This window comes from Schistocerca gregaria, chromosome 1 (genome assembly GCF_023897955.1).
Source record: "Schistocerca gregaria isolate iqSchGreg1 chromosome 1, iqSchGreg1.2, whole genome shotgun sequence".
Lineage (NCBI taxonomy): Eukaryota > Metazoa > Arthropoda > Insecta > Orthoptera > Acrididae > Schistocerca > Schistocerca gregaria.
In genome coordinates this window covers 749,926,235-749,952,166 of record NC_064920.1, presented here as the reverse complement: position 1 = coordinate 749,952,166, position 25,932 = coordinate 749,926,235, and the positions used below count along the sequence as shown (strand labels likewise).

General features: G+C 37.5%; 1 protein-coding gene across 2 annotated transcripts in view; it reads left to right on the top strand.

Annotated features, from left to right (window-relative positions):
• The first annotated feature begins 8,769 nt into the window (after positions 1-8,769).
• Positions 8,770-25,932, top strand: part of LOC126267656 (methyltransferase-like protein 17, mitochondrial) — a 113,421-nt gene continuing 96,258 nt past the window's right edge. The window contains exons 1-2 of one of the 2 annotated variants that reach the window (XM_049972959.1): positions 8,770-9,615; positions 23,461-23,620. In XM_049972959.1, coding sequence (XP_049828916.1) covers positions 9,565-9,615; positions 23,461-23,620 — 211 coding nt within the window. In that variant the 5' untranslated portion in view covers positions 8,770-9,564. The remainder of the gene's footprint in view (positions 9,616-23,460; positions 23,621-25,932) is intronic. The other variant, XM_049972965.1, reaches the window with a different exon arrangement.

Here is a 25,932-nt window from a genome sequence, read left to right as displayed (position 1 = left end):
TAATCATAATATACTGTACACATCGTATGATAGCAGTCTTGACTAATTATTTTTCTTTCAGAATACAAGGCGATTGATGCAGACTATCAGACAGAACTACAGATGTTAATTTTAGTGATGAAATATGCTAGGAGTAAGAAACTCTATACTCTATGAAGTAATGAATGATAATGAATAGCTGTATGAAGTAAATGGTAATATGAATGTGCATAATGAAGTGTCTATTTTTTGCAGATGATAATAAATGATGATGAATAGTTATATGAAGACTATGCTAATATGAATAATGAAGTTTTTCTTTGCTGGTGATGATAGTGATGAAGTTATGGTAATATGAATAATGAAGTTTTTCTTTGCAGATGAAGATAATGATGACATTTATATATTTATTGTTAGTTAAGAAATGCTATGTAGTTATTTAAGTATTTGTTGCAGTTCCTTTTGACAGCATGTCTTATGTCACATAGTATAATGACTGAATGTTTTGGAAAAGACAGCTAGAGTACATACATATTAAGTACTCGTTTCATTACCTGTTAATTCGAAGTTCGCTATTTTTCAGCATAATATGCATTTCTTCTTTCAGCTCAATAATCCCTTTTGTATTTTTTCCAGGAGAAGCTTTTCGTGACATAATATGCTATAAGTAGTTAGTTATTAAACCTGTTCTAGTACTTGCATTTTTTTTACCCAGTTGTGTCTATCATTTATGAATGTGATCACATATACTGCACTTATTTCATAATCTTGCTACAGCTGACTCATGACGAATGACATTAATAATCCTTATTTCCAACAATAAGTCAAAAGCAAATATTTTCATGCCCCGGCAATTAATTATCGATCCCAGTGCAATGCATTTCTACCAAAAAAAATATTATGAGTCCCAACTATTACCAGTATACAACTAAATAATGCTACCAGTTTAAGATATATTTTTAGTCCTTAAGATAATGCAAATTTTCTGTGTATTGATTCCATTATGTCTATGTATTATTGGACTACCGACCTTGAGTAATAGTTCCAATGTCTTACATTTTAAATATGTCTTATGTCACTTACATGATATCATATATAAACACCAGTAGCTTGATGCTACATTCAATAGCTACTGTTTTAAATGATGACTTGTGAATAACACTGAATAATGTTTTGTAACACTATATGAATACTTTGTAACTGGCCAATGAATGCCACTGATTCAGTCAGATGAGTTATGAATAATGTTTTGTAATACTCAATACTTGCTACATGTTTAGTAACTGGTAAATGAATGCCACTGATTCAATCAGATGAGTTATGAATAGTGTTTTGTAATACTCAATACTTGCTACATGTTTAGTAACTGGCCAATGAATGCCACTGATTCAATCAGATGAGTTATGAATAGTGTTTTGTAATACTCAATACCTACTACATTTTTAGTAACTAGCCAATGAGTGCCAATAATTGTTCATATCGGTTGATACACTAGTGTAATTCTATGATGACTAGCATAAGACTTAATGTGTCCTTCACCTTCTGACCTAATTACCAGCAATTACTGCAATATCCGTTTATCCTGTCCATCCTCATGATCATGGAGCACTATATTGGTTTTTGCACTAATTTTACGTTGCTGTAAGAGTATGGATTCTACAAGAATATGGTGTTGACATATCAAGATGTCCACCACCTTGAACGATGGAGATGTTATTATGGTCCTACTGTTTGGTGTACCTAATGTACTACCAAAATGATAACACTGAATATTAATACTACATTTCAGTGTCTTGGCTACACTGATAAATACTTCAGGGAAGAGAACTTCAGATTGTCTGACTTGGTGTTGTGCTTCTGTAGAAAGATATGGACTTTCAGTGCAGCTATGTGCAGCCTACTGTGCTACAACCATCATGCAATCCTTCCCATTCCTCTCCTAGTTTTTATAAAATGGTGAAGACTTATACAGTGCGTTTAAATTTTTGTAAAACGATAGAGACTTATGCAGTGCTTGTGCACTTTATTTAATTTCTTAATGTTTTCAGTTCATGTAAAAAAATAGTAAAGACTTATACAGTGCATTTAAATTCTTGTAAAATGATAAAGACATATACGGTGTGTGGGCACTTTATTTCATTTGTTAATTTGATCAGTTGATGTAAAAATGCTAAACACGTATACAGTGTGTGTGCACTTTGTATCATTTGTTAATATATTTTGTACTCATTGCGTATATACTTTGTCATTTCTGAATATGTTTTGTACTCAGTGCGTGTGCACTTTATTTAATTTCTTAATATGTTCTGCACTTATCAATGATATATATACTCTGTGATTGTAGCCTTAGTACCGCCAGTGGAAGGTTATGTAAGAGGTCCATAATTAAAGAATTTGTTGCTAGCGCATTCGAGCTGATATAATTTCGATGCACTGCTCAAGCGCTGTTTGCAATATGTAAGCTAGAAGAGAATCTGAGACCAAAGAGCAGTATTGACTGCAGTAAGAACTGTGTGTGAGTAGGAGTAAGTTGTTGCTAGCTAGCAGTCATGTCTGGTGTATCGTGTTGGCTAGGCTGGTCGTGTGCAGCGATGGCAGAGCCTGAGCGTTGTAGGATAAGGTAAAAGCAGCCTCGCGCTTATGTAGTATTGTTACATCAAGTCCCATGTAAATGTTTTAAAAAATCTGTTAATAATAATCTTTCTCATAAAAAGTAACTTTTAACATTCATCTCAATTTAAAGAATTCACTAATTTCTCTAATCCTTGGCCATCCCGATTATTGAAAAGAAAAATCAGTTCTTTCCTTTTATATAAGACAAATCTATCGGCCAGCATTGCACTTAGCTGCGCCAGGAAAATTTCTTATAGGAGCAGATATATACGCGTTATCCGGCGATCTAATTAAGGTAAGATTTTTCAGTTTATTCAGACTGATGTATCAGGGCCATGACGCAGCATTGCTGACGTCCAAAATTTACCAGGTTAAATTTACTGTCAATTATTGAAAGGTTATAAGTGACCCACTTTTTTTTTATTGAGAGATTAGTCACATTTTATTATTGATACGTTACGCAATTGAATGTGAATGACATAATTATATTTTTTTACTGTTGAGAAGTTTAGGAATTTTTCTGCTTTGAGGTGACACTAAATGAGAATATTATTCATATTATTTCATTTTGTTGGGAAGTTACACTTGGTATTTTGTGGGGAGGTTACAAGTTCTTCCACAGGTTTCAGCTGTTTGCAGTAAACACCATCTTCCACAATCACAAGGAAAAAATATACATAGAAATGGTCAGCAGACAGGAAAATATCAGCTGGATCACTTCACAAATAGACAATGATTTAGAAGACACATTCTACAGTGTAATGCATGCCAACTTGTGGGAATAAAATCAGGTCCTAGCTTATTATGACTGATCAACAGGTTTAAATTAAAGAAGACAAAGAATATGGAGTATATAGTAAACGAAAATTTAGCACAGAATAAGACGAAGGGAAACTTGTTTGCTTTAGTGACCAACAGTATAAGTGCTGGCCAGAGTGGCCAAGCGGTTCTAGGCGCTACAGTTTGGAACAGTGCGACCGCTGTGGTTGCAGGTTCGAATCCTGTCTCAGGCATGGATGTGTGTGACGTCCTTAGGTTAGTTAGGTTTAAGTAGTTCTAAGTTCTAGGGGACTGATGGCCAAAGAAGTTAAGACCCATAGTGCTCAAAGCCATTTGAACCATTTTTTGAACAGCATAAGTCAAAAGTGTCGAGAGTAGTGCAATAGAAGAGAAATGGAAAATAATAAAAAATGAAATAATGAAAGTGTGACACTATAGATGTAGTTAAAACAGAGGGAAAGAATACATGCTTAAAACATAAAATACCTTATCTTATCAATTCATTCATAATGCATGGTTGACCCCTATATAGAATTACAAAAGGAAGTAGAAGGCAATGTACTGTTGTTAGAAAGTAATAACACCAAAATGGGCCAGTGTGGAGAGCTCAATAACTTCAAATGCGGTCTAGTCATTGGAAGTAACCTGAGTAACAAATTCACCATGGACATTTCAGCTCTTGTAAGTCTGCCAAAATCGACAGTTATTGATGTGATTGTGGAGTGAAAATGTGAAGGAATAAGCACAGAAAATCCAAGACAAGGCAGATGTCATGTACTGAGTGACAGGAATTGTCTAACGTTGCAGAGGTCGGCTGCATAATAACTGGCATGAAATTAGCAGAAAGAATTACTCATGGCTTCTAAAGTGCTGCCAACTAGTACAAAAACTATGCACAGGGAATTGCAAAAATAGGTTATAATGCTTGAACAGATCCTCATAACCATCATATTTCTGCAGTCATTGGTAAGAGACATATGAGATGGTGTGAAGACTGACATCACTGGACAGTGGATGACAGGAAACGAGTGATTTGGAGCGATGAATTCGCTCCATCCTGTGGCAATGTGATGGAAGCGTTTGGAATTGGTGAATGCCTGGCGAACTTTACGTGTCATAATGTACAATGGCAACTGCGAAATATGGAAGAGACTTTTTTGTGGTTAGGGTGTTGTGCCCTTATCACACTTAATATACTAGATACGGAAGGATATGAACACAATTTTCGAGCATTCTATACTGTGTAATGTGTAGGAACAGTTCTAAGATTTTTATTGTTTGTGTCAGCATTCGTTTCCTCTATTGACAAAAAAATGGTCTGCCATTCCTCCAAAGACATTCAGACGACTCATTGAAAATGTTTCCAACAGAGTTCAAGCAATAAAAAAGGTGAAGGGTGGACACACTCCATATTAATATGGACTAATAGGTGGCCTGATATGTTTAATCAGATAGTGTACCTAAGCTTATGGATAGAAGAAAATCTATGAGCTGCAGAAAGGAAATCTCTGTTATACGCGGTACAAAATGTAGACAGTTAACAGGACTGCACCGAGAAAAAGGGGAAAGATATCTCAACATGTGATGTCAGAGGAGAAGGAAGTTGATGTGGTAGAAATAGGTGATCCAGTTATAGCCTGACAGAGAGCTGAATGATATAAGCTCATACAAGTTTGAAGAAGTCAATCATGTAGCCTGCAGAATTGTTTTGTCTTCACCTCATCAAAGAATACACTTGCAGATAAATGTGAATGCTATTGGATGATTAGTCTGTCAAAATCACACTTGCAAACTGTGGAGCGAATGAATTGTATGACAGAATAGTAGAAAAATTTGAAGACATACTTCGTGAAGATGAGTTTGGTTACAATACTGGAATATGAGACAAAGACGCAGTTCTGACATTGTGGTGAGTAATGGAAGTCATGACGAAGAAAAAAACATCAGTGAAATTTGCATAGCCCTCATCACTTTACTTGTTGGAAAGGTACTACCATTCATTGTTTTTATATAACAGTATTCGTGGCGAGGACTTGTATTTATTTATTGTTACCATTATAAACCCAAATGTCTGCCAGACCAAAGATTTTAACGTAATAATTTTGAAGGTGCAGGGGGAGAAAGGAAATGAAAGGGAGGGTATTAATGATCAGCTGCATTGGGACACTGAAAACGTTGGATTCAAGGAGAGTTATTTATAAAAATATATTTGCTACATTATGTGTGGTTGCTAGTCACAAGAATTTAGTATAATATTTATACATTAATACTGAAAGGTATCAGATAGATTATATAATGGTAAGACAGAGATTTAGGAACCAGGTTTTAAAATGTAAGACATTTCCAGGGGCAGATGTGGACTCTGACCACAATCTATTGGTTATGACCTGTAGATTAAAATTGAAGAAACTGCAAAAATGTGGGAAATTAAGGAGATGGGACCTGGATAAACTGAAAGAACCAGAGGTTGTACAGAGTTTCAGGGAGAGCATAAGGGAACAATTGACAGGAATGGGGTAAAGAAATACAGTAGAAGAAGAGTGGGTAACTTTGAGGGATGAAGTAGTGAAGGCAGCAGAGGATCACGTAGGTAAAAGGACGAGGGCTAGTAGAAATCCTTGGGTAACAGGAGAAATATTGAATTTAATTGATGAAAGGAGAAAATATAAAAATGCAGTAAAAGAAGCAGGCAAATAGGAATACAAACGTCTCAAAGATGAGATCGACAGGAAGTGCAAAATGGCTAAGCAGGGATGGCTAGATGACAAATGTAAGGATGTAGAGGCTTATCTCACTAGGGGTAGGATAGATACTGCCTACAGGAAAATTAAAGAGACCTTTGGAGATAAGAGAACCACTTGTATGAACATCAAGAGCTCAGATGGAAACCTAGTTCTAAGCAAAGAAGGGAAAGCAGAAAGATGAAAGAAGTATATAGAGAGTCTATACAAGGGCGATGCACTTGAGGACAATATTATGGAAATGGAAGTGGATGTAGATGAAGATGAAATGGGAGATATGATATTGCGTGAAGAGTTTGACAGACCACTGAAAGACCTGAGTCGAAACAAGGTCCCCGGAGTAGACAACATTCCATTAGAACTACTGATGGCCTTGAGAGAGCCAGTCCTGACAAAACTCTACCATCTGGTGAGCAAGATATTGGAAACCCCCAGACTTCAAGAAGAATATAATAATTCCTATCCCAAAGAAAGAAGATGTTGACAGATGTGAAAACTACCGAACAATCAGTTTAATAAGCCACAGCTGCAAAATACTAACACGAATTCTTTACAGACGAATGGAAAAACTAGCAGAAGCCGACCTCTGGGAAGATCAGTTTGAATTCCGTAGAAATACTGTAACACGTGAGGCAATACTGACCCTACGACTTATCTTAGAAGAAAGATTAAGGAAAGGCAAACCTTCATTTCTAGCATTTGTAGACTTAGAGAAAGCTTTTGACAATGTTGACTGGAATACTCTCTTTCAAATTCTAAAGGTGGCAGGGCAGCTAAAGGCTGTTTACAATTTGTACAGAAACCAGATGGCAGTTATAAGAGTCAAGGGACATGAAAGGGAAGCAGTGGTTGACAAGGTAGTGAGACAGGGTTGTAGCCTCTCCCCAATGTTATTCAATCTGTATATTGAGCAAGCAGTAAAGGAAACAAAAGAAAAATTTGGAGTAGGTATTAAAATCCATGGAGAAGAAATAAAAGCTTTGAGGTTCGCCGATGACATTGTAATTCTGTCAGGGACAGCAAAGGACTTGGAAGAGCAGTTGAATGGAATGGATAGTGTCTTGAAAGGCGGATATAAGATGAACATCAACAAAAGCAAAACGAGGAGAATGGAATGTAGTCGAATTAAGTCGGGTGATGCTGAGGGAATTAGATTAGGAAATGAGACACTTACAGTAGTAAAGGAGTTTTGCTATTTGGGGAGCAAAGTAAGTGATGATGGTCGAAGTAGAGAGGATATAAAATGTAGACTGGCAATGGCAAGGAAAGTGTTTCTGAAGAAGAGAAATTTGTTAACATCGAGTACAGATTTAAGCTTCAGGAAGTCATTTCTGAAAGTATTTGTATGGAGTGTAGCCATGTATGGAAGTGAAACATGGACGATAAATAGTTTGGACAAGAAGAGAATAGAAGCCTTCGAAATGTGTTGCTATAGAAGAATGTTGAAGATTAGATGGGTAGATCACATAACTAATGAGGAAGTATTGAATAGGATTGGGGAGAAGAGAAGTCTGTGGCACAGCTTGACCAGAAGAAGGGATCAGTTGGTAGGACATGTTCGGAGGCATCAAGGGATCACCAATTTGGTATTGGAGGGTAGCGTGGAGGGTAAAAATCGTATAGGGAGACCAAGAGATGAATACACTAAGCAGATTCAGAAGGATGTAGGTTGCAGTAGGTACTGGGAGATGAAGAAGCTTGCACAGGATAGAGTAGCATGGAGAGCTGCATCAAACCAGTCTCAGGACTGAAGACTGCAACACAACAACATAGCAAGTTGCGCTAAAACTGTAATAAAAATGATCATGCACTGCATGGTATTACTGGAACACTGTCCAGTTAGTTAAGTCCTAATCTGCGATTATCATAGAACTACGTTGTGGAGTGTAGGTAGTATAAGAATATGTACTATGCAAAATCTATTGCGAGAATATATGTACCTACATCTCTTTGCCAAAGAGCAAATAAGACAGTAAGGTCAGCTTATTCTTCACTTTGTGCAGTCTTTATACCTCACTAGTTGCGGTCCAGTGCCATAGGTTTTCTTTTGTGTGTGTGTGTTTGTGTTCAGTTTCTCTGCAATTCCACTCAGTACTCATCGTAGCTACTCAGTGATAGCACTTTTGACGTACATTGCAAATGCATGCAGCTAGTGAAATCATTAGTTAAGAAACACAGTCCGGAACATTAGCAGTAACATGGGATCCCTGTCGCGAAAGGGACTTTGAAGTCAGACAATGGAAACTTCGAAAAATGAAGGGCCGAGCGTGAAAAGGAAATTAGTTCCAGTTTTTTATAGTACCATGTCCCAAGAACCGTTAATGAGTAGATATATAGAAGGGTCTGCTTATAAACCGCTTGTGTGTCCCATCTCAGAAATTTCTCTAGCATGCGAACCTGTACGATATTGGACCGACAGTGAATGCTGAACATAAACAAAGAAGGGCAGCATGGATGAGCTGAGATTTGTCTGACCTGTAGCTGAAAAACTCAATTTACGAAACGTTTGAAGAAAGACACAATTTCTGCATTGGAAGCCTACTTACAATATGTCAAGAACTAGTATTAAATGAAGGATCTAGGAAAACACTAGAGCCTCCTACGCATCACTCCTGAAGGAACCGCAATGACGCGATTCGACTAATTACAACGCTGAGAAAAGCATTTATGGTGTTATTCTTTTACATGTGAATGGGTGAACGGTATAACGGGATTTTTAATATGTGGTACAGTGGGGAAGTATAGTCTGGCACACATTTCACAATGGTTTGCAGAGTACCGGTACTGGTTTTGATACAGAGGGCGCAGTGATAAATGAATATTGCTGGCGCCGTTATTGCTATATTGCCGGTAGTGTGTCATTAACATGTTACGACCTAAGAAATTAGTTATCTAATTTAATGTGGACTCTCTATCATTGTGCAACTTGGCGTTCTTCATTGCAACACTTCCTTGCAAGAGATGAGAGAACAATTTCCTGCATCAGTACAGCAGTAAACCCCAGATATTTGGTTTAATGGTCAGGTATTTGAATAAACCACCTAGCGCGATTGACATAATGAGGTAAACATACTAAAAAAATCACTTGGTGGTGAAGAGCTGATTACCTCTCATGAAATTCGCGTAAGTAGCGAGGATAGAGTTGGCACATGGTCTCGAGGGTTAAAAAACCCAGTAATAGGATTAACAGCTTCCAAAATTGCGTTGAAAGTACAATTTGAAGATACTTGAAGGCCTACTGCTTTAGTTCACCTGCTAGAAAGGTTAGGGGCTACAGCCGTGTACCATCGCAATAACTAACCGCAGATACATTTGTCTTCGGTAGTCCGCATTCGTAACCTCTCTTTCCCGAATGCTGCTGATGCTCAGATGTACATCAGAAGTTGTCAACACAGAATTGAAAATATCTTTGGGTTTGTCAGAGAATAGAGACTGATATTTGTTTACAAACATGAGAATGAAAGCCGATATACCGCAGAAAATTTTGCGCCTGTCGCGAAAGGCAAGTTACTTGTTAACCTTAATAGCAGTTGTGTTAAATGAAGGATAGTATAATGTTCCATTTTGCTTCATTTATTACCCTGTAAGTTAACATTAATATGCATTTGGCTACGCTCATCCGTTCTTCGTAAATCCGCTGCAGACTTTTCAGTTCTTCCGAATGTCTTGACTAACAGTGGTTTTACATTCATACCAATCTGCAGAAATTATCTTTATTCTCTTATGAATCTTAAACGCACACTAGCGAGACTGCTACTGTTTACCATAGTGCACATCAGTTTTACAGCATCTATTTCATTTTGTATATTCGATTAGTTATGCAAAATCTGTTGATTTTGGCCGAATGGCTTTCAAATATTGGGGGACTGATGACCTTAGCTGTTTAGTCCCCCTTAAACATCCCAACAACCACCACCACCACCACCGCTTTCAAATAATGGCGACTATGCGCTGTTCATTAGTTTATGAACATTGCGAGAGTTTATTCATTTCAAGATCAATACTATCTTCGATTTTTATGATCGTTTATACAGTACGCCTTGTATATCCAGTGTGCTAACTAAAGAATGAAAAACAAAAACCATGTTCCTCCGACATAAAATACATGAACTAGTTTTTACAATAAAGTGACTCACCTAACATTTTGGCTGTCTGTGAATCCCATTCTTTAATTATATTTAATTTATGAACCTTGTAATCATTTTCTTGATAATTGTTTTTGTATAGTTTTAGATATTTGTGCTGGAATAGTGCTGCACAGAAGTTTCCCACTCTCTCTCTGGTGTGTGTGTGTGTGTGTGTGTGTGTGTGTGTGTGTGTGTGTGTGTGTGTGTGTGTGTAAGAGAGAGAGAGAGAGAGATACTTTTTTCAATTTTCTTGTCAGTTATTTTAGAAGCCCACTCCAAATATCTTTTAAACACTGGGAGCATTAATATTATGCTTGTTTCAATGAAAACTGTATCAGTGTCTGTGCTAAATGATTTAGAAATATCAGTGTATTCTTAAAATAATGTTTCAGAAAATGGGATCAGGCCAAAGTTAATCTGACAAGTATTTGAAATTTCTGTAGAGCTGCCATGAAGATTGAAAGAAACATGTTTTAGTTTGTGTATTGTTTCATTTATCTTTAACTGATAAACTTCTCTCTCTCTCTCTCTCTCTCTCTCTCTCTCTCTCTCTCTCTGTCTGTCTCTCTGTCTCTAATAGTTGCCAACTGCTTGCTGTGATTCCACTTGTCTGCTTTGACCCATGACGTTAGTGTATCATATTGAGTGGTATCATGGAAGTGTGGCATGTTTGAAATTTATTATGTTTATAGAGGGCACATTGTAGTATGGTGGTGCACTTTAGTGTTGGTGTTTGGTTTGTAATTCATTTTGGAAAGAAGGAAGATTATGATTTAATGTCCCGTTCACATTGAGGTCATTAAAGACGGAGCAAAAGTTCCGATTGTGTCAAGGATGGGGAAGGAAATTGGCTGTGCCCTTTCAAAGGAACTATCACAAAATTTGTGTGGAGGAATTAAGGGAAATCATGGTAAACAAGATCAAGATGGCTGGACCCATGTTTGAATTGTTGTCCTCCTGAATGGGAGTCCAGAGTTCTAACCACTGTACCACCTTGCTCTGCATTTTATAATAATGGTACAGTGTTGGATTGTATCAGTGGTGTGTGTCATGGTATTGGAGAGTGTTGTACTGGTGTAATGAATTTTTCCAGCAGTGCTTTTGAGTGTTTCATTTTGGAATTTTTCTTTGTTCCATAGTGCTTTTTTTGGAGGATCTTGGTGTATTAGTGAGTAATTTTCAATTTCGTTGTTATTGTTTTCAGTTTTTAGGCTGTTAGTTAATTGTTTGTAATTTGTTCACTTGTTAAATTGAATTTTGTGCCTTTGTTGTTTGTTTGTAGATGTTGATCTGACTGTGAAATTTAGGACTTGGTCTTTAGATGCTACTATGGAAGAAGATAGGGCTCTTGTCATAAAATTTCTACAGTTGCTTAGTTTCCTCCCTGAATATGTTGGGTACTGCTAGTGTGGGGTGCTGATGAAATTGCCTAGAGTTCCTCATTGAGGAAATGTTTTGAGATCAATTAAGAGAGGTTCCTGGTTTAAGCAGCCTAAGTTGACATTGTGTAATATAGTGTTTGACTTGCTGTTGGTGCTATCATTATCCTGGTGCATGAGACTGGTGTGAGTAGTAGGTATGTGTTGGACTGGTATTTGTTCTGTCATGAAGTGTGTAGTGAATTTATTAAGTGTAGAAAGTCTTTGGGAGGAGGAGTAGGGGTGTAGAAATAGATACATCTCTGTTAGTAAGGCTAAGCATAGGAGGAGCAGTCATCCTGTGGGGACATGGGTGTGGGGGCTCTTGTCTCTGGGGGTAGGTGTTATGATGATGTTTTTAGGGTGATGGTCCATTGGACAAAATGGGTTATGGTGGGGTTAATAGAGTGATATATTGTGAAGGGATCTACCATCACTTGTGCTTGTTTTTCTTCTTATGGGAATTTTTATCACCTTAGGGGTTTTTGGTATTTGAGTGTTAATCATAGTGTAGAATTTAAGGATTATTCAAAGGGATGTGTTATAGGGAGGGGGAAGAAGTGCACTTTGACTCTGCAGTCTCATCTCATCTTGATGAGCATTGTTGGAGGAAAAGTGTGCCTAATAATTGTTGCTGTTTCAAGTATTTTATTATGTTTGAGGGTAAAATGTATGTGCTTACAGTGGTTAGTTAATGTTTGGGGTGAAGGGGAAGGATTGTGTTGTGTTGAATGTGGGAGGAGAAGGAGATTAGTGTTTAACGTCCTGTCAACAATGAGGTCATTAGGGGTGGAGCACAATCTTGGAATATATAAGGATGCCGAAGGACATTGGCCGTGACCTTTCAAAGAAACCATACTGGCATTTTTCTGAAACAATTTAGGGAAATCGCAGAGAACCTAAATCAGGATGGTAAACCTAAATCGGGATGGAAAAAGGCACAGGGGTCATTCCATGTCAGATCAACCATTTGCACTACATGATTTGAACCATGACCTTTCAGATTTTGAAATTTTTTTTTCAGGTAATGTACCCACTAACAATGGTTTTTGAGTTTCAAGGGTTTAACAATAAAAAAAACTCCGGTTTTGATCAATCGATGATTGTTTTAAAATGCTGTAGCTCAAAAACTATACAACCTAGAGAGCTCAAACTTGCACCATTGTTTTCCTCTATAAATTCCTTTCAATTTGATATGTAACATGACTATGCTACCTTAATCTGAAAATTATAAACAATTCCAAAAAAAAAAAAAAATTTTGAAATTTTTAACATACATACCCTTGGATTTTTTTTATAAAAATTATATGTGTTGGCCAGTCTAACTAACTAAATGCATGCAAAATTTCAAGATGGGATCTCAATGGGTTCTTGTATAAAATAATAATTTATTACCGCAATACACACTAGTGAGGTGAAAAGCAGACTATTTCTACGCTATGAATACTAAGGTAGGCCTATGTAAGTCTAACAAACATAAATCATTATGTTAGCCTTTTTATGCAACATTACCCTCTTATTGTTTGTTAATTCATTAAATGATATAGTGTTGTTTTAATTTAATTTTCATGATTCTTTTAACTATGCATCAGAAGGAAGTGAACACATTTTAATTGGTAATATAGGTGCTACAAGTTAAAATTTTGAATAAAGCCACTCACCTTCATCCTTAGTTGTAGATGGCAGAGATTATCTTTTTCTTCGTTTTCCAGGTGCTGTTTGTAATCATTTACAACAAGTTCCTTATATTAGAAATTGGCATGTAAGCAATTTCACTTGGGAAAAAGATTAACTTGTTGATAGAACTGTATTTCTAATACCAATTGGTATTTACAAAGTTAATACAAATTGTATTTATACAACTTAGGGTTTTGTGAGGGTAAGTGTAACATAAACTTGCTTCTTTTATGATCTTTTAAGATATTTTTCCAAAGCAAGAGAAGATAACTTGATTTCTTTAGCACTTAAAGTGTAGGTTCTTCCTGTAGCTGTTGTTGGCTACACTGTTTGTAAAAGAGTGTTTCCTGGGACATCTAATATATCTCTTGGTTGTGGATAGTAAAAAGACCCTTTCGGTGTAAAAATTTATTCGGTACATGTCATTGTATTTTTCTTCACTGCATCCTAGCCACCAAGAGTCGTCATATGCTACTGTTACAAAACCAGCAATAATATTTTCCATATGTGACGGTGTTATTTGGTTCAGTGTTGTCACATATTGAAGAGACTCATCCAGACTAAAATGATAAGGCTTGACAGTAATTTGACTCTCTGTGCAGGGTTTATATGAGTGAAACTTTTGTGTTCTCACAATCGCTTTCGAGTCACTAAACTAGGAAGTAAGTATTCTTTGGTCAGTTCATAGTCCTCTGCTGTGCAATATTCAAAGTCAATGTTTTTTATGTTTTCCATGGCAAATACATAAAGTGATTTGGGTGTTAAGATTTGTTGGTCACATGGCCTTTGTAAGCTGGCTTTAGCATCTAGCCGCTTAACAGTTCCACCAAGGCCATCGCATGCGCTCTTGCCATGGAATGTTGCAAAGAACTCCCACTCTGCCTCAACTTCAAAATCAGTTTTATGCAAACACAAATTAAGGAAGTTTTTCTTATTAAGTAACCTTTTTAAGTGCAAAAGGCAAGTTTTGCCATATGATTTCTAGCAGTTTTTTCTGGAATACATAGAAAGCGACTGCATTATGTTTCAGACAATCTGATATGAAGTCAGATTAGATTAGATTAGATTAATACTTGTTCCATAGATCATGAATACGACACTTCGTAATGATGTGGAACGTGTCAGGTTAATAAAAGATGTCTGTACAAGAAATTACATTACACAAAATATTGCATGACATGACACTAATGATTAAGTTTTTTTTTTTTTTATTTAGTTTATATCTAAAAATTCAGCCAATGAGTAGAAGGAGTTGTCATCTAGAAATTCTTTTAATTTATTTTTAAATGTTAGTTGGCTATCTGTCAAGCTTTTGATGCTGTTTGGTAGGCGCCCAAAGACTTTTGTGGCAGCATAATTTACCCCTTTCTGTGCCAAAGTCAGATTTAACCCTGCATAGTGAAGATCATCCTTTCTCCTGGTGTTATAGGTATGCACACTGCTATTACTTTTGAATTGGGTTGGATTATTATCAACAAATTTCATAAGGGAATATATATACTGTGAGGATCCCTAGATCCTTAAATAGATGTCTGCAGGATGACCGTGGGTGGGCACCAGCAATTATTCTGATTACACGTTTTTGTGCAATGAATACTTTTCTACTCAACGATGAATTACCCCAGAATATGATGCCATACGAAAGCAGTGAATGAAAGTAGGCATAGTAAGCTAATTTACTGAGATTCTTATCACCAAAATTTGCAATAACCCTAATAGCATACGTAGCTGAACTCAGACGTTTCAGCAGACCATCAATGTGTTGCTTCCAGTTTAACCTCTCATCAATGGACACACCTAAAAATTTTGAAAATTCTACCTTAGCTACAGACTTCTGTTCAAATTCTATATTTATTACTGGAGTTGTGCCATTTACTGTACGGAACTGTATATACTGTGTTTTATCAAAATTTAAAGAGAGTCCGTTTGCTGAGAACCACTTAATAATTTTGTGAAAAACATCATTTACAATTGCATCACTTAGTTCTTGGTTTTTGGATGTTATTACTATACTTGTATCATCAGCAAAAAGAACTAACTTTGCATCTTCATCAATGTGGAATGGTAAGTCATTAATGTATATCAAGAACAGTAAAGGACCTAAGACCGAACCCTGTGGGACCCCGTGCTTGATAGCACCCCAGTTTGAGGAATCAGCTGTTGTTTTAACATTACACGAACCACTTATTTCAATTTTCTGCATTCTTCCAGTTAAGTATGAATTAAACCATTTGTGCACTGCCCCACTCAAACCATAATGATTTAGCTTATCTAAAAGAATTCCATGATTTACACAATCAAAGGCCTTTGAGAGATCACAAAAAATACCAATGGCAATGGGTGATGTCCGGTTATTCAGAGCATTTAATATTTGATCAGTGAAAGCATATATAGCATTTTCTGTTGAAAAGCCTTTCTGAAAACCAAACTGACATTTTGTTAGTACTTTATTTTTACAAATATGGGAGGCTACTCTTGAATACATTACTTTCTCAAAAATGTTTGATAGAGCTGTCAGAAGAGAGATTGGGCGGTAGTTGTTGACATCCGACGTATCCCCCTTTTTATGCAATGGTTTTACAATGGCATATTTCAGTCTATCAGGGAAAACACCCTGCTCCAAAGAGCTATTACATACATGGCTGAGAATCCTACTTATCTGTGGGGAACAAGCTTTAAGTACTTTGCTGGAAATGCCATCAATTCCGTAAGAGCTTTTACTTTTCAGTGAGTTTATTATTTTACTGATTTCAGAGGGAGAGGTTGGTGGAATTACAGTTGTTTCAAACTGCGCAGGTATGGCCTCTTCTATTAATAGCCTTGCCTCTTCTAGTGAAGATCTAGATCCTATTTTCTCCACAACATTTAAAAAATGATTATTCAAAATATTTTCAATTTCTGATTGTTTGTTAGTGCACTTGTCATTCAGTTTTATTGCACTAAAGTCTTCCTGTGCTCTTGGTTGCCCTGTTTCCCTTTCAATAATATTCCAAATTGCTTTAATTTTATTATCAGAGTTACTGATCTCAGACATGATACACATGCTTCTGGACTTTTTAATAACTTTTCATAGTACCGCACAATAGTTTTTATAATATTGAACAATTTCGGGATCAGTACTCCCTCTTGCTGTTAGATACAGTTCTCTTTTACGGTTGCAAGATATTCTTATTCCTTTAGTTAGCCAAGGTATTTTATATGTTTTCTTGGAATTATGTTTAACTATTTTCTTGGGAAAACAATTTTCAAATACCCTTAAAAATGTATTGTGAAATAAGTTATATTTCAAGTCATACTGCAGATGTTTTAGTTTTCCCTCCCATTTATTATATATGATGAAAGGATGCAGTGTAGCTTCCCCGTTACATCAAGGTGGCCATAAGTGGGGTAGTGGCCAAAACTAGAGCATTGACCCTATATGAAAATCTCACGTTTTTTTATAATAAAAAGTGAATGTCATACAAAATCGTAAGATTCTTAAGTTATTATTTTTATGTATTTTATTCTCGCATTAAAATATCATTTAAGGAATTAACAATCAATAAGAGGGTAATATATCATAAAAAGGCTAACATAATAATTTAGTATTCATAGCATAGAAATAGTTTGCTTTTCACCTCACTAGTGTGTATTGCGGTAGTAAAATATTATTTTATACAAGAACCCATTGAGATCCCATCTTGAAATTTTGCATGCATTTAGTCAGTTAGACTGGAGAACACACATAATTTTTATAAAAAAATCCGAGGGTACATATTTTGGAAATTTCAAAAAATGGTTTTTTGGAATAGTTTAAAATATTCAGATTTAGGTAGCATAGTCATGTTACATATCAAATTGAAGGGCATTTATAGAGGAATACAATGGTGCAAGTTTGAGCTCTCTAGGTTGTATAGTTTTTGAGCTAGAGCATTTTAAAACAATCATCAATTGATCAAAAACAGAGGGTTTTTTTTATTTTTAAACCCATGAAACTCAAAAACCAAAGGTCAGAAAAATTTGAAATTAGAAATTTCGAATTTCAACTAGTGTTAGTGGGTACATTACCTGAAAAAAAAAAATCATCCAAATCTGAGATATCAAGGTTCAGACTGTTAGTTGATTTCAGATGGAATGACCCACAGGTGACTTCAGTATAGCAGGTGTACCGGTATGAAATGAGTGTTTTTTTTGTGAAAATGAAACACTAATTTTGAATTGAAAAGTAAGAACATTTTATTCAAAGTACTGACCATTGCTTTCTATACATTTTGACCACCTTTCTGGCAATTGTGGACACCACGCCAATAGAAATGTTCGACTTCTTCATAGGAATCGTGGTGTTCCTCAGCCAAGGCGTGTCCTGTTGATGAAAACAATTGGTAGTTGGAAGGGGCCAAGTCTGATGAATACAGCGGGTGGGGTAGCAGCTCCCAGCCAAGTGTTTTGATTGTATCCTGAACCAGTTTTGCTTTGTGTGCAGATGCATTGTCGTGTAAAAAAATTACTTTGGCATGTCTTCTGGCCCATGCTGGTCTTTTTTCGATCAATGTATAATTCAAATTGATCATTTGTTGTCTGTAGCGATTAGTATTCACAGTTTCTCCAGGTTTTAGAAGCTCATGATACATCACACCTTTCTGATCCCACCAAACACAGAGTATTGTCCTCTTGTCGAATCGATCTGGTTTTGCAGTCGATATTGATGGTTGTCCTGGATTAACCCATGATTTTTACGTTTAGGATTCTTAAAATAAATCAATTTTTCATCGGCAGTAACAATTCAATGGAAAATTGATTTTTTTTCATGTCTTTGAAGCAAAACTTGACAAATGGTTTTTCGGTTTTCCATCTGTCTTTCATTCAATTCATGTGGCACCCATTTTCCACACTTTTGGATCTTTCCCATAGCTTTCAAACGGTCAGAAATTGTTTGTTGTGCAACATTTAGCATTACTGCCATTTGCTTCTGACTCAAGGTATCATCTTCATCCAATATTGCTTGCAATTTGACGTCTTTTTGTGGTCTTCCTCGTTCTTCATTTCTTACATCAAAATCATTATTTCTGAACCATTGAAACCATCTTTTGCACATTGCTTCTGATAGAGCATGATCACCGTATGCCTCGACAAGCATTCAATGCGACTCTACAGCACTTTTTTTTCAAACAAAAACAAAAGATTAATGCTTTCCGCAAATCATCACTTTCTGGTACAAAATTCGACATTGTCTGCATGATGAAAACATAATTAAGTTGTTTGTTCCATGACGTGATGTATACTAAATATCTTTGACAGATGTCATACCAACCAAACAAAAAAAATTAAGGCTCGTTCACAACAAATGTTCCCTATCGACATATTTGTATCGTAATGCTCATTTCATACCGGTACACGAGGTATAAGAAGGGTAAAAAATTACAGACCACTATCCATAACTTCTATTTGCTGCAGAATCCTTGAACATATTCACAGTTTGAATATAACAAACTTTCTTGAGACTGAGAAGCTTATGTTCATGAATCACCATGGTTTTAAAAGGCATCACTCATGCAAAACTCAACTTGCACTCTTCTCACATGATATACAGCAAACTATTGGTGAACAGCAACTGGCAGATTCCATATTTCTAAATTTCCAGAAAACATTTGATACAGTATGAGATTTTCACTCTGTAGTGGAGTGTGCTCTGATATGGAACTTCCTGGCAGATTAAAGCTGTCTGCCTGACCAAGACTCGAACTCGGTAACTTTGCTTCCTGCAGGCAAGTGCTCTACCATCTGAGCTACCCAAGCATGACTCACAACCCGTCCTCACAGCTTCAATTCTGCCAGTACCTTTCTAACTTCACAGAAGCTCTTCTGTGAACTTTACGGAACTAACACTCATGGAAGAAAGGATATTGCGGAGACATGGCTTAGCCACAGCCTGGGGGATGTTTCCTAAATGAGATTTTCACTCTGCAAAGGAGTGTGTACTGATATCAAACTTCCTGAACAGTTAAAACTGTGCCCTGGACCGATGCTCGAACTCAGGACCTTTGCTTTTTGCAGGCAAGTGCTCTACCAGGTTCGCTGATGAGTGTCTGTGAAGTTTGGAAGGTAGGAGACAAGGTACTGGCAGAATTGAAGCTGTGAGGACAGGTTGTGAGTCATGCTTGGGTAGCTCAGTTGGTAGAGCACTTGCCCGCGAAAGACAAAGGTCCCAAGTTCGAGTCTCGGTCCGGCACACAGTTTTAATCTGCCAGGAAGTTTCATTTGATATGGTGCCCCATTGTAGGCTGTTAATGTAGGTACGAGCATATGAAATAAGTTCATAAGTACGTGGGTGGATCGAAGACTTGTTAAGCATAGAAACCAGTATGTTGTCCTTGATGGAGTGTGTTCTTGAGAGATGAGGGTAACACCAGGAGTGCTCAAGGGAAGTGTTTAGGACCCCTATTGCTCTCTACACATAAATGATTTGGTGGGCAACAATATGTGGTTGTTTGCTGATGGTGCTGTGGTGTACAGTAAGGTGTCAAAATTGAGTGACTGTAGGAGGATACAAGATGACATAGATAAATTTTCCAGTTGGTGAGATGAGTGGTAGCTAGCCCTGAATGTGGAAAAATGTAAGTCAATGCTGAAGAATAGGAAGAACAAACCTGTAATATTTGGATACAGTATTAGTAGTGGTCCGCATGACACAGTCAAGTCATTTAAATATCTGGGCATAGCATTGTAAAGTAATTTGAAATGGAATGAACATGTGAGAACTGTGGTAAGGAAGGCGCACGGTTGACTACAGTTTATTGGGAGAATTTTAGGAAAGAGTGGTTCATCTGTAAAGGAGACCACAAATAGGACATTGGTGGGACCTATTCTTGAAGACTGCTTGAGTGTTTGGGATCTGTACCAGGTCAGATTGAAGGAAGACATCAAAGCAATTCAGAGGTGGGCTGATAGATTTGTTACCGGTAGGTTTGAACATCACGTGTTACGGAGATGCTTTGGGAACTCAAATGGGAACCCTGGAGGTAAGGCAAAGTTCTTTTCAGGAAATAATTTTGTGAAAATTTAGAGAACCAGCATTTGAAGCTGACTTCCAAACTGTTCTACTGTCGCAACATACATAGCGTATCAGGACTGTGAAGGTAAGATATGAGATATTAGGGCTAATAAATAGGCTTGTAGACAATTGTTTTTCCCTAACTCAATTTGCGAGTGGAACAAGAAAAGACATGACTAGTATTGGTACAGAGTGCCCTCTGCCACGCAACAGACGGTGGCTTGCGGAGTATCTATGTAGGTATAGATGAGCTATCATCCTCCTGAATGCAAGTCCAGTGTGTTAACTACTGCACCACCTTGCTCGGTCCATGTTGAATGTGGTTTGGGGTTTTGTGGGAGGAAGAGAGTTTTTTATTTGGGAGGGGGGGGGGATTAGGATGGTGTGTTTTGTTTTTTGGTTTTTGTGTTCTGAAGTTGTGGATGTCTAGGAAGAATTCTTGTAGATGGTTCATGAATTTGTTGGCATAGGATTGGGTCATGTGGGTGCCCATTGTCATAACATGGATTTGTTTATAGGTGGTCCCTTCAAAGGTTAAGTAATTTTGTGTGAGTGTATAGTTAGTCATGATGAACGGAAGGGACGTTATAGGTTTGGAATCAGTCAGGCATTAGGAAACCTTCCTAACCATGCAGAATCCCAAACCCCTCACCTGGTTCAGATACATTGACGACATCTTATATTGATCTTCACCTCAGAAATAGCCACATCAGTACCTCTATCCATATCAAATCTACCAACCACCAGCAATACCTCCAATTTGACAGCTGCCACCCATACCAAGAAGTCCCTTCCATACAGACAAGCCTTCCTTGGCCTTCGTATGTATAATGATGAGCAGTCTCTCTACAAATATAGCAAGGGGATTACTGAGGCCTTCACAGATTGAAATTACCCTCCAAACTTGTACAAAAACAGATCTCCTGTGCTTCATCTCTCCAGTCTCCCACCATCTCCCAGAGTCCCACTGTCTGGCCACAAAGGGACATTCCCATTATCACTCAGTACCATCCAGGACTGGAGCAGTGGAATCACATTCCCTGCCAAGGTTTTGACTTCCTCTCGTAGTACCCTGGAATGAGGAATATATTACCTACTATACTTCCCACCCCTCCCACAGAGGTATACCACAGTCCACCAAACCTACGCAATATCCTCATCCATCCCTACTTTACCCCTGCTCCCAACCCCTTCCCTTGTGGTTCATATCCCTGTAATAGACCTGTCCTATACATTTTCCCACCACCACCACCACCACCACCACCACATACACCTTTCTGGTCACTAGCATCACCTACCCCATCAAAGGCAGGGCTACCTGTAAAAGCAATTATGTGATGCAGAAGTTAAACTGCAACTGCTGTGCTGCATTCTATGTGGGCTTGACAACCAACAAGTGCTTTACTTAAAACGCTACATCAATAATTTGGCTGTGCACTCTTTTAACATTGTTGTATGAGGCTTGAATGAGTGTTTCTTGTGACAAAATCATACCTTCTCATCTTTTACCTTCCAGTAACCTCTTTTTTTTGGCATGAACAAACTACTGTTCACTGTTGGCAGAAGACGCCAAGTGTCAGAGACTACTATTTTCCCTTAAAAGAGGGAGGGGGCAGAGAGAGAGAGAGAGAGAGAGAGAGAGAGAGAGAGAGAGAGAGAGAGAGAGAGAGAGAGAGGGGGGGGGGGGCAGGTTGGCTTTATTTTAAAGTATCTTAGATTTTACGGTGTATACCAAGTATTTAAGTTCAGTAAAAACTTAAGTTATTTTGGTTTGTTTTGGATGAATCACAGCTGTATGGGACTTAAAATAAAAAATTCCATGGGAAAATTAATTTTCCAGTTTATAAATCGTAACCAGGGCCCTAGAATTCACATCTGACTTCACTGAATAAAGTTCCACTGCTACTGGCAGCACTTTCAAATCCAAAGACTACCAAATGATAAAAAGCCTGCATAATGTACAAATGAGAATACTTTCATTTCAATTCACTTTGTAAAATTAATCCATTCTCCTATGAATTAAAAACACAATATATATTGTATGAGTAATATGATAAGTATTGCACCTTGTACTATTAGATACCCTAACAGTTTTTAAAAATATAATTGATAACTGCTGTAGTCGAACATGACACAACTATAAGTACACCAGTGCTGAAAAAATACAATGCAGTGACTGACTATTGCCATTTTAATATTGTCTTCCTTTTTTGTAACAAAGGCAGTTTGTGTATGAGGTACCTCTTAGACATCTGTTGCATGCCTCTGCTGCATTCACATTGGTCTCCCATGTATTGGATTCTCCAGAACCTGAAGTTGGGAAGCTGGGTGGTGGCTCAGATGTTTGTAGGTGTGAACATAAAACATTGTTTTCCGAAGTTATTAATAAAAGGATCTTTCCCGACTTGTTGCCCTTGCCCTTCACTCATCACTCAGCAACAGTTTAAAAATCATCATTCTATCCTTACACCTGGAATTAATATTTTAATGGAGAATAGAAAAGATGTATGTAATTGGACCATTTCAAGTTGCCAAATAAAAACTTCTTGTGAGTAACAAGATGGGGGCAGCAATGTGCTAAGAGGGAGTTATAATGTGCCTGCAGTGAGCAGCTACATTCCAGAAGCATAGGTGCAGAGTAAATATATGCTTAGTTGCCATGGCTGTTGATATACTTTCCGGAATGTGAGGTCATGCTCCCTAGGAGCAGAAAAGTTCTTGGACCACGACCTCACATCCCGGAAAGTATATCAACAGCCATGTCACCCGGTCGTGAAAGCCTTCATTCTACAATTAGTTGCCATGTTTGTTATTTTTCTTGTTGCATCTTATGTTTCAGGTTAACGTAAAACAATGTTGGACACATGTCCATAAGTAAGATGTGCTACTCTCACGCAGTGTTAGATAATTTGTATATTTCTGTTTTTGTAGTACAGCTGTTACGTATTGGACTAATTTATTTTGAAACATTATGTCGGTCAGATTATGTGGATGCATGTTTTTGAGTTGGTTAAAAAATAGTCACCTGAATTTTGTATAAAGAAAACATCATGTTGGATATGTTTGTATTTGGAATGTTTATTTAATTCTTTCAGTTTGCCACTAATCCAAGACCAGTTGTCACTTTAGAACAAAGTGTGTCAGAAGCTATTGAGAACAAAGAGATTAAACCCCGACATCATCCAGGCATTTTGAAGCTAGGTCCTGTGCAATTACCAGAGCAAATACAGAGGGCCGTACAAGTTGCAATTCAAGGTTTGTATTCATTGTGTGACAGAAAATGTTTGTAGTGAAGTATAGCAGGATAAATTGATTCATTTCATGTGAAATGCAGTACTGCTTGGATAGAGATACACCAAAATATTGTGTGGGTGGGTGAATAGTTGCCATGAGAGAAAGAATAGTTGCCATGAGAGAAAAATAGAGATGGGGGGTGGGGGTGGTAAGAAGAGCCAAAATTGCAAAGAAATATGCTCAGTATAGGGCAAAACTAAGTTATATGAGGGAAAAATGGTAAATAGAGCCATTATAGTGAAAAAAATTCTATATGAGATAAAACTAGTTTTAAAAGATCTTGTCCATCACAAATAAGGGGCAATTTGTCACAATCTTGTGAACACCTTCCTGGCAGAGCATAGAACAATCATATGGAATGGTCTCCATATCCTCCAGATCTCAGCTGCATTAAGAATGCATGAGCCATGTTACAATGAGTGGTTGGCAATCATTCGGTTCCACTAGAGACCATACAGGCGATCACAGAAGCCACTGTTGAGGAATTTGAAAATATCTCACAGGCTTATGTGGACAGTTGGGTAATGAGTATGTTTAACTGCATTAAAAGTGTCTGCAATTATGAGCAGGGCCAATTGGTTAATAAACATTGTGTTACGCAAGATGACAGTGCGGAAGAAACTAATGTTTTGCAGTGGGATCTTTTGTAAGGTTTAGTTTTAGGTTTTTTTTTTTCATGTTTTTCAATTGGAAATGCATTAACCTTCTTTGTTTTTGTTTTATTATGTCTGTACCTGACAGAACAAAATCAAATATGTTTTCTATTATGTCTAGTATTGACAATAAAGCAACATTTATTTTGACCATTATATTTACCGAAACAATCCTCATGCTGAAAAGGATTATAATTTTTCATTATTAAAGCTTTATTTGATAATGAGGGACAACTGGTGTAAATGAACAGCTCTAAGACATGACCATGCAAATCACTGTATCTTATTAATGATAATATGATATATTGTTGTGTCTACAAAACTCTTTCCTGCCCATTATTGGTTTTCACAACCATGGAGCCACTACTCCTCACTCAAGTTACTCCTCAGTTGGTCTCATACGCTGTGTGCACACTATTGCTGTCCTCCCACCAGGGAGAAATCCCTGCTAGTCCTCAGCACAGCAGTCATATGCACTGACTATTCAGCGTTGACGGGGGACAAAGAATGAAATGCTAATGTTAAATGTGTTCTATGAACAGGAAATATATTGCACTGTACAAGCCATAGACTAGCCTGTCTGGTCAGCTTCATTGGCAAGCTGAATTCAGCCCACCGCACCAGAGGTGGTGTACTAGCAGTCAGGCTCCCCCCCCCCTCCCCCCCCCCCCCCCCCCCCCCCCCCGTCCCACTCCCCCAGCTCACTAGCCCATTGTGCTGTGCACCTTGCTATACCATATTTATCAATCCAGTGTGTTGCATGTGCTGTGGCATACCTCACATCTGTTGGCAACATCCTAAAACTTATAGGGCTAAGATGTGAGTCTTTGATGTTGTGTAGTATGTTAATACTACCATGTGGCAATGGATTCTTACATTGGGATTATCAGTGATTCCTCCCTACAGGAATGCATTTCCTTCAGTTTTGTTAACATATGATCAGGGTGTATACGACCCGGGACAACCGAGAAATCTGGGGGAAAACCAGGAATTTCTTCATCTGGGAGAAAACCGGAAAAAACCTGGGAATTTCTCAGAATTCCGGGAATTTTTCACTGTTTACTTTTCAGTTAAATTTTTGAAGCTTTGACTGGCAAAAATTGATACTCTAGCAAAGAATGTTACTGTATCCTGCTACTGGAGAATAATACTGCAGAAATAAAACATAAATGAGAGGAAATAAATAGAACTTTAGTTGCAAAGGAAAAGTGTCATTTACAACAACAAAACACTGTGCATGCACAAGCACATACAAATAGCAAAAATATGTCAAAGACCTTAGGGTGAAGACTATGTAATACCTCGTAACAATAAACTGCTTTCTGTGAGCGTGATGTCGCAACTGTTTACATTGGGTTTGTTTGAGCAGTTGCCAGCGGGCTCATGCACATGTGCAGTAGACTCGCATATGAGCAGTACCTTCTCCCACTTCTGGCTACTTGAATTGTGGCTGTTAGCTGTATCGGCAGTAACAGCCAGATGCTACCGAGAAAAATTTTTCTCTCACATCCCAGGTGCCAGGTTCGCACATGCGAAGAGTTGTTTTAGTTGTAGTGGGGAGGGGGGTAGTCTCCACGTGACCCATGTTTGCTTTAACTTATTTCGCTGTTTCTTCTTTGT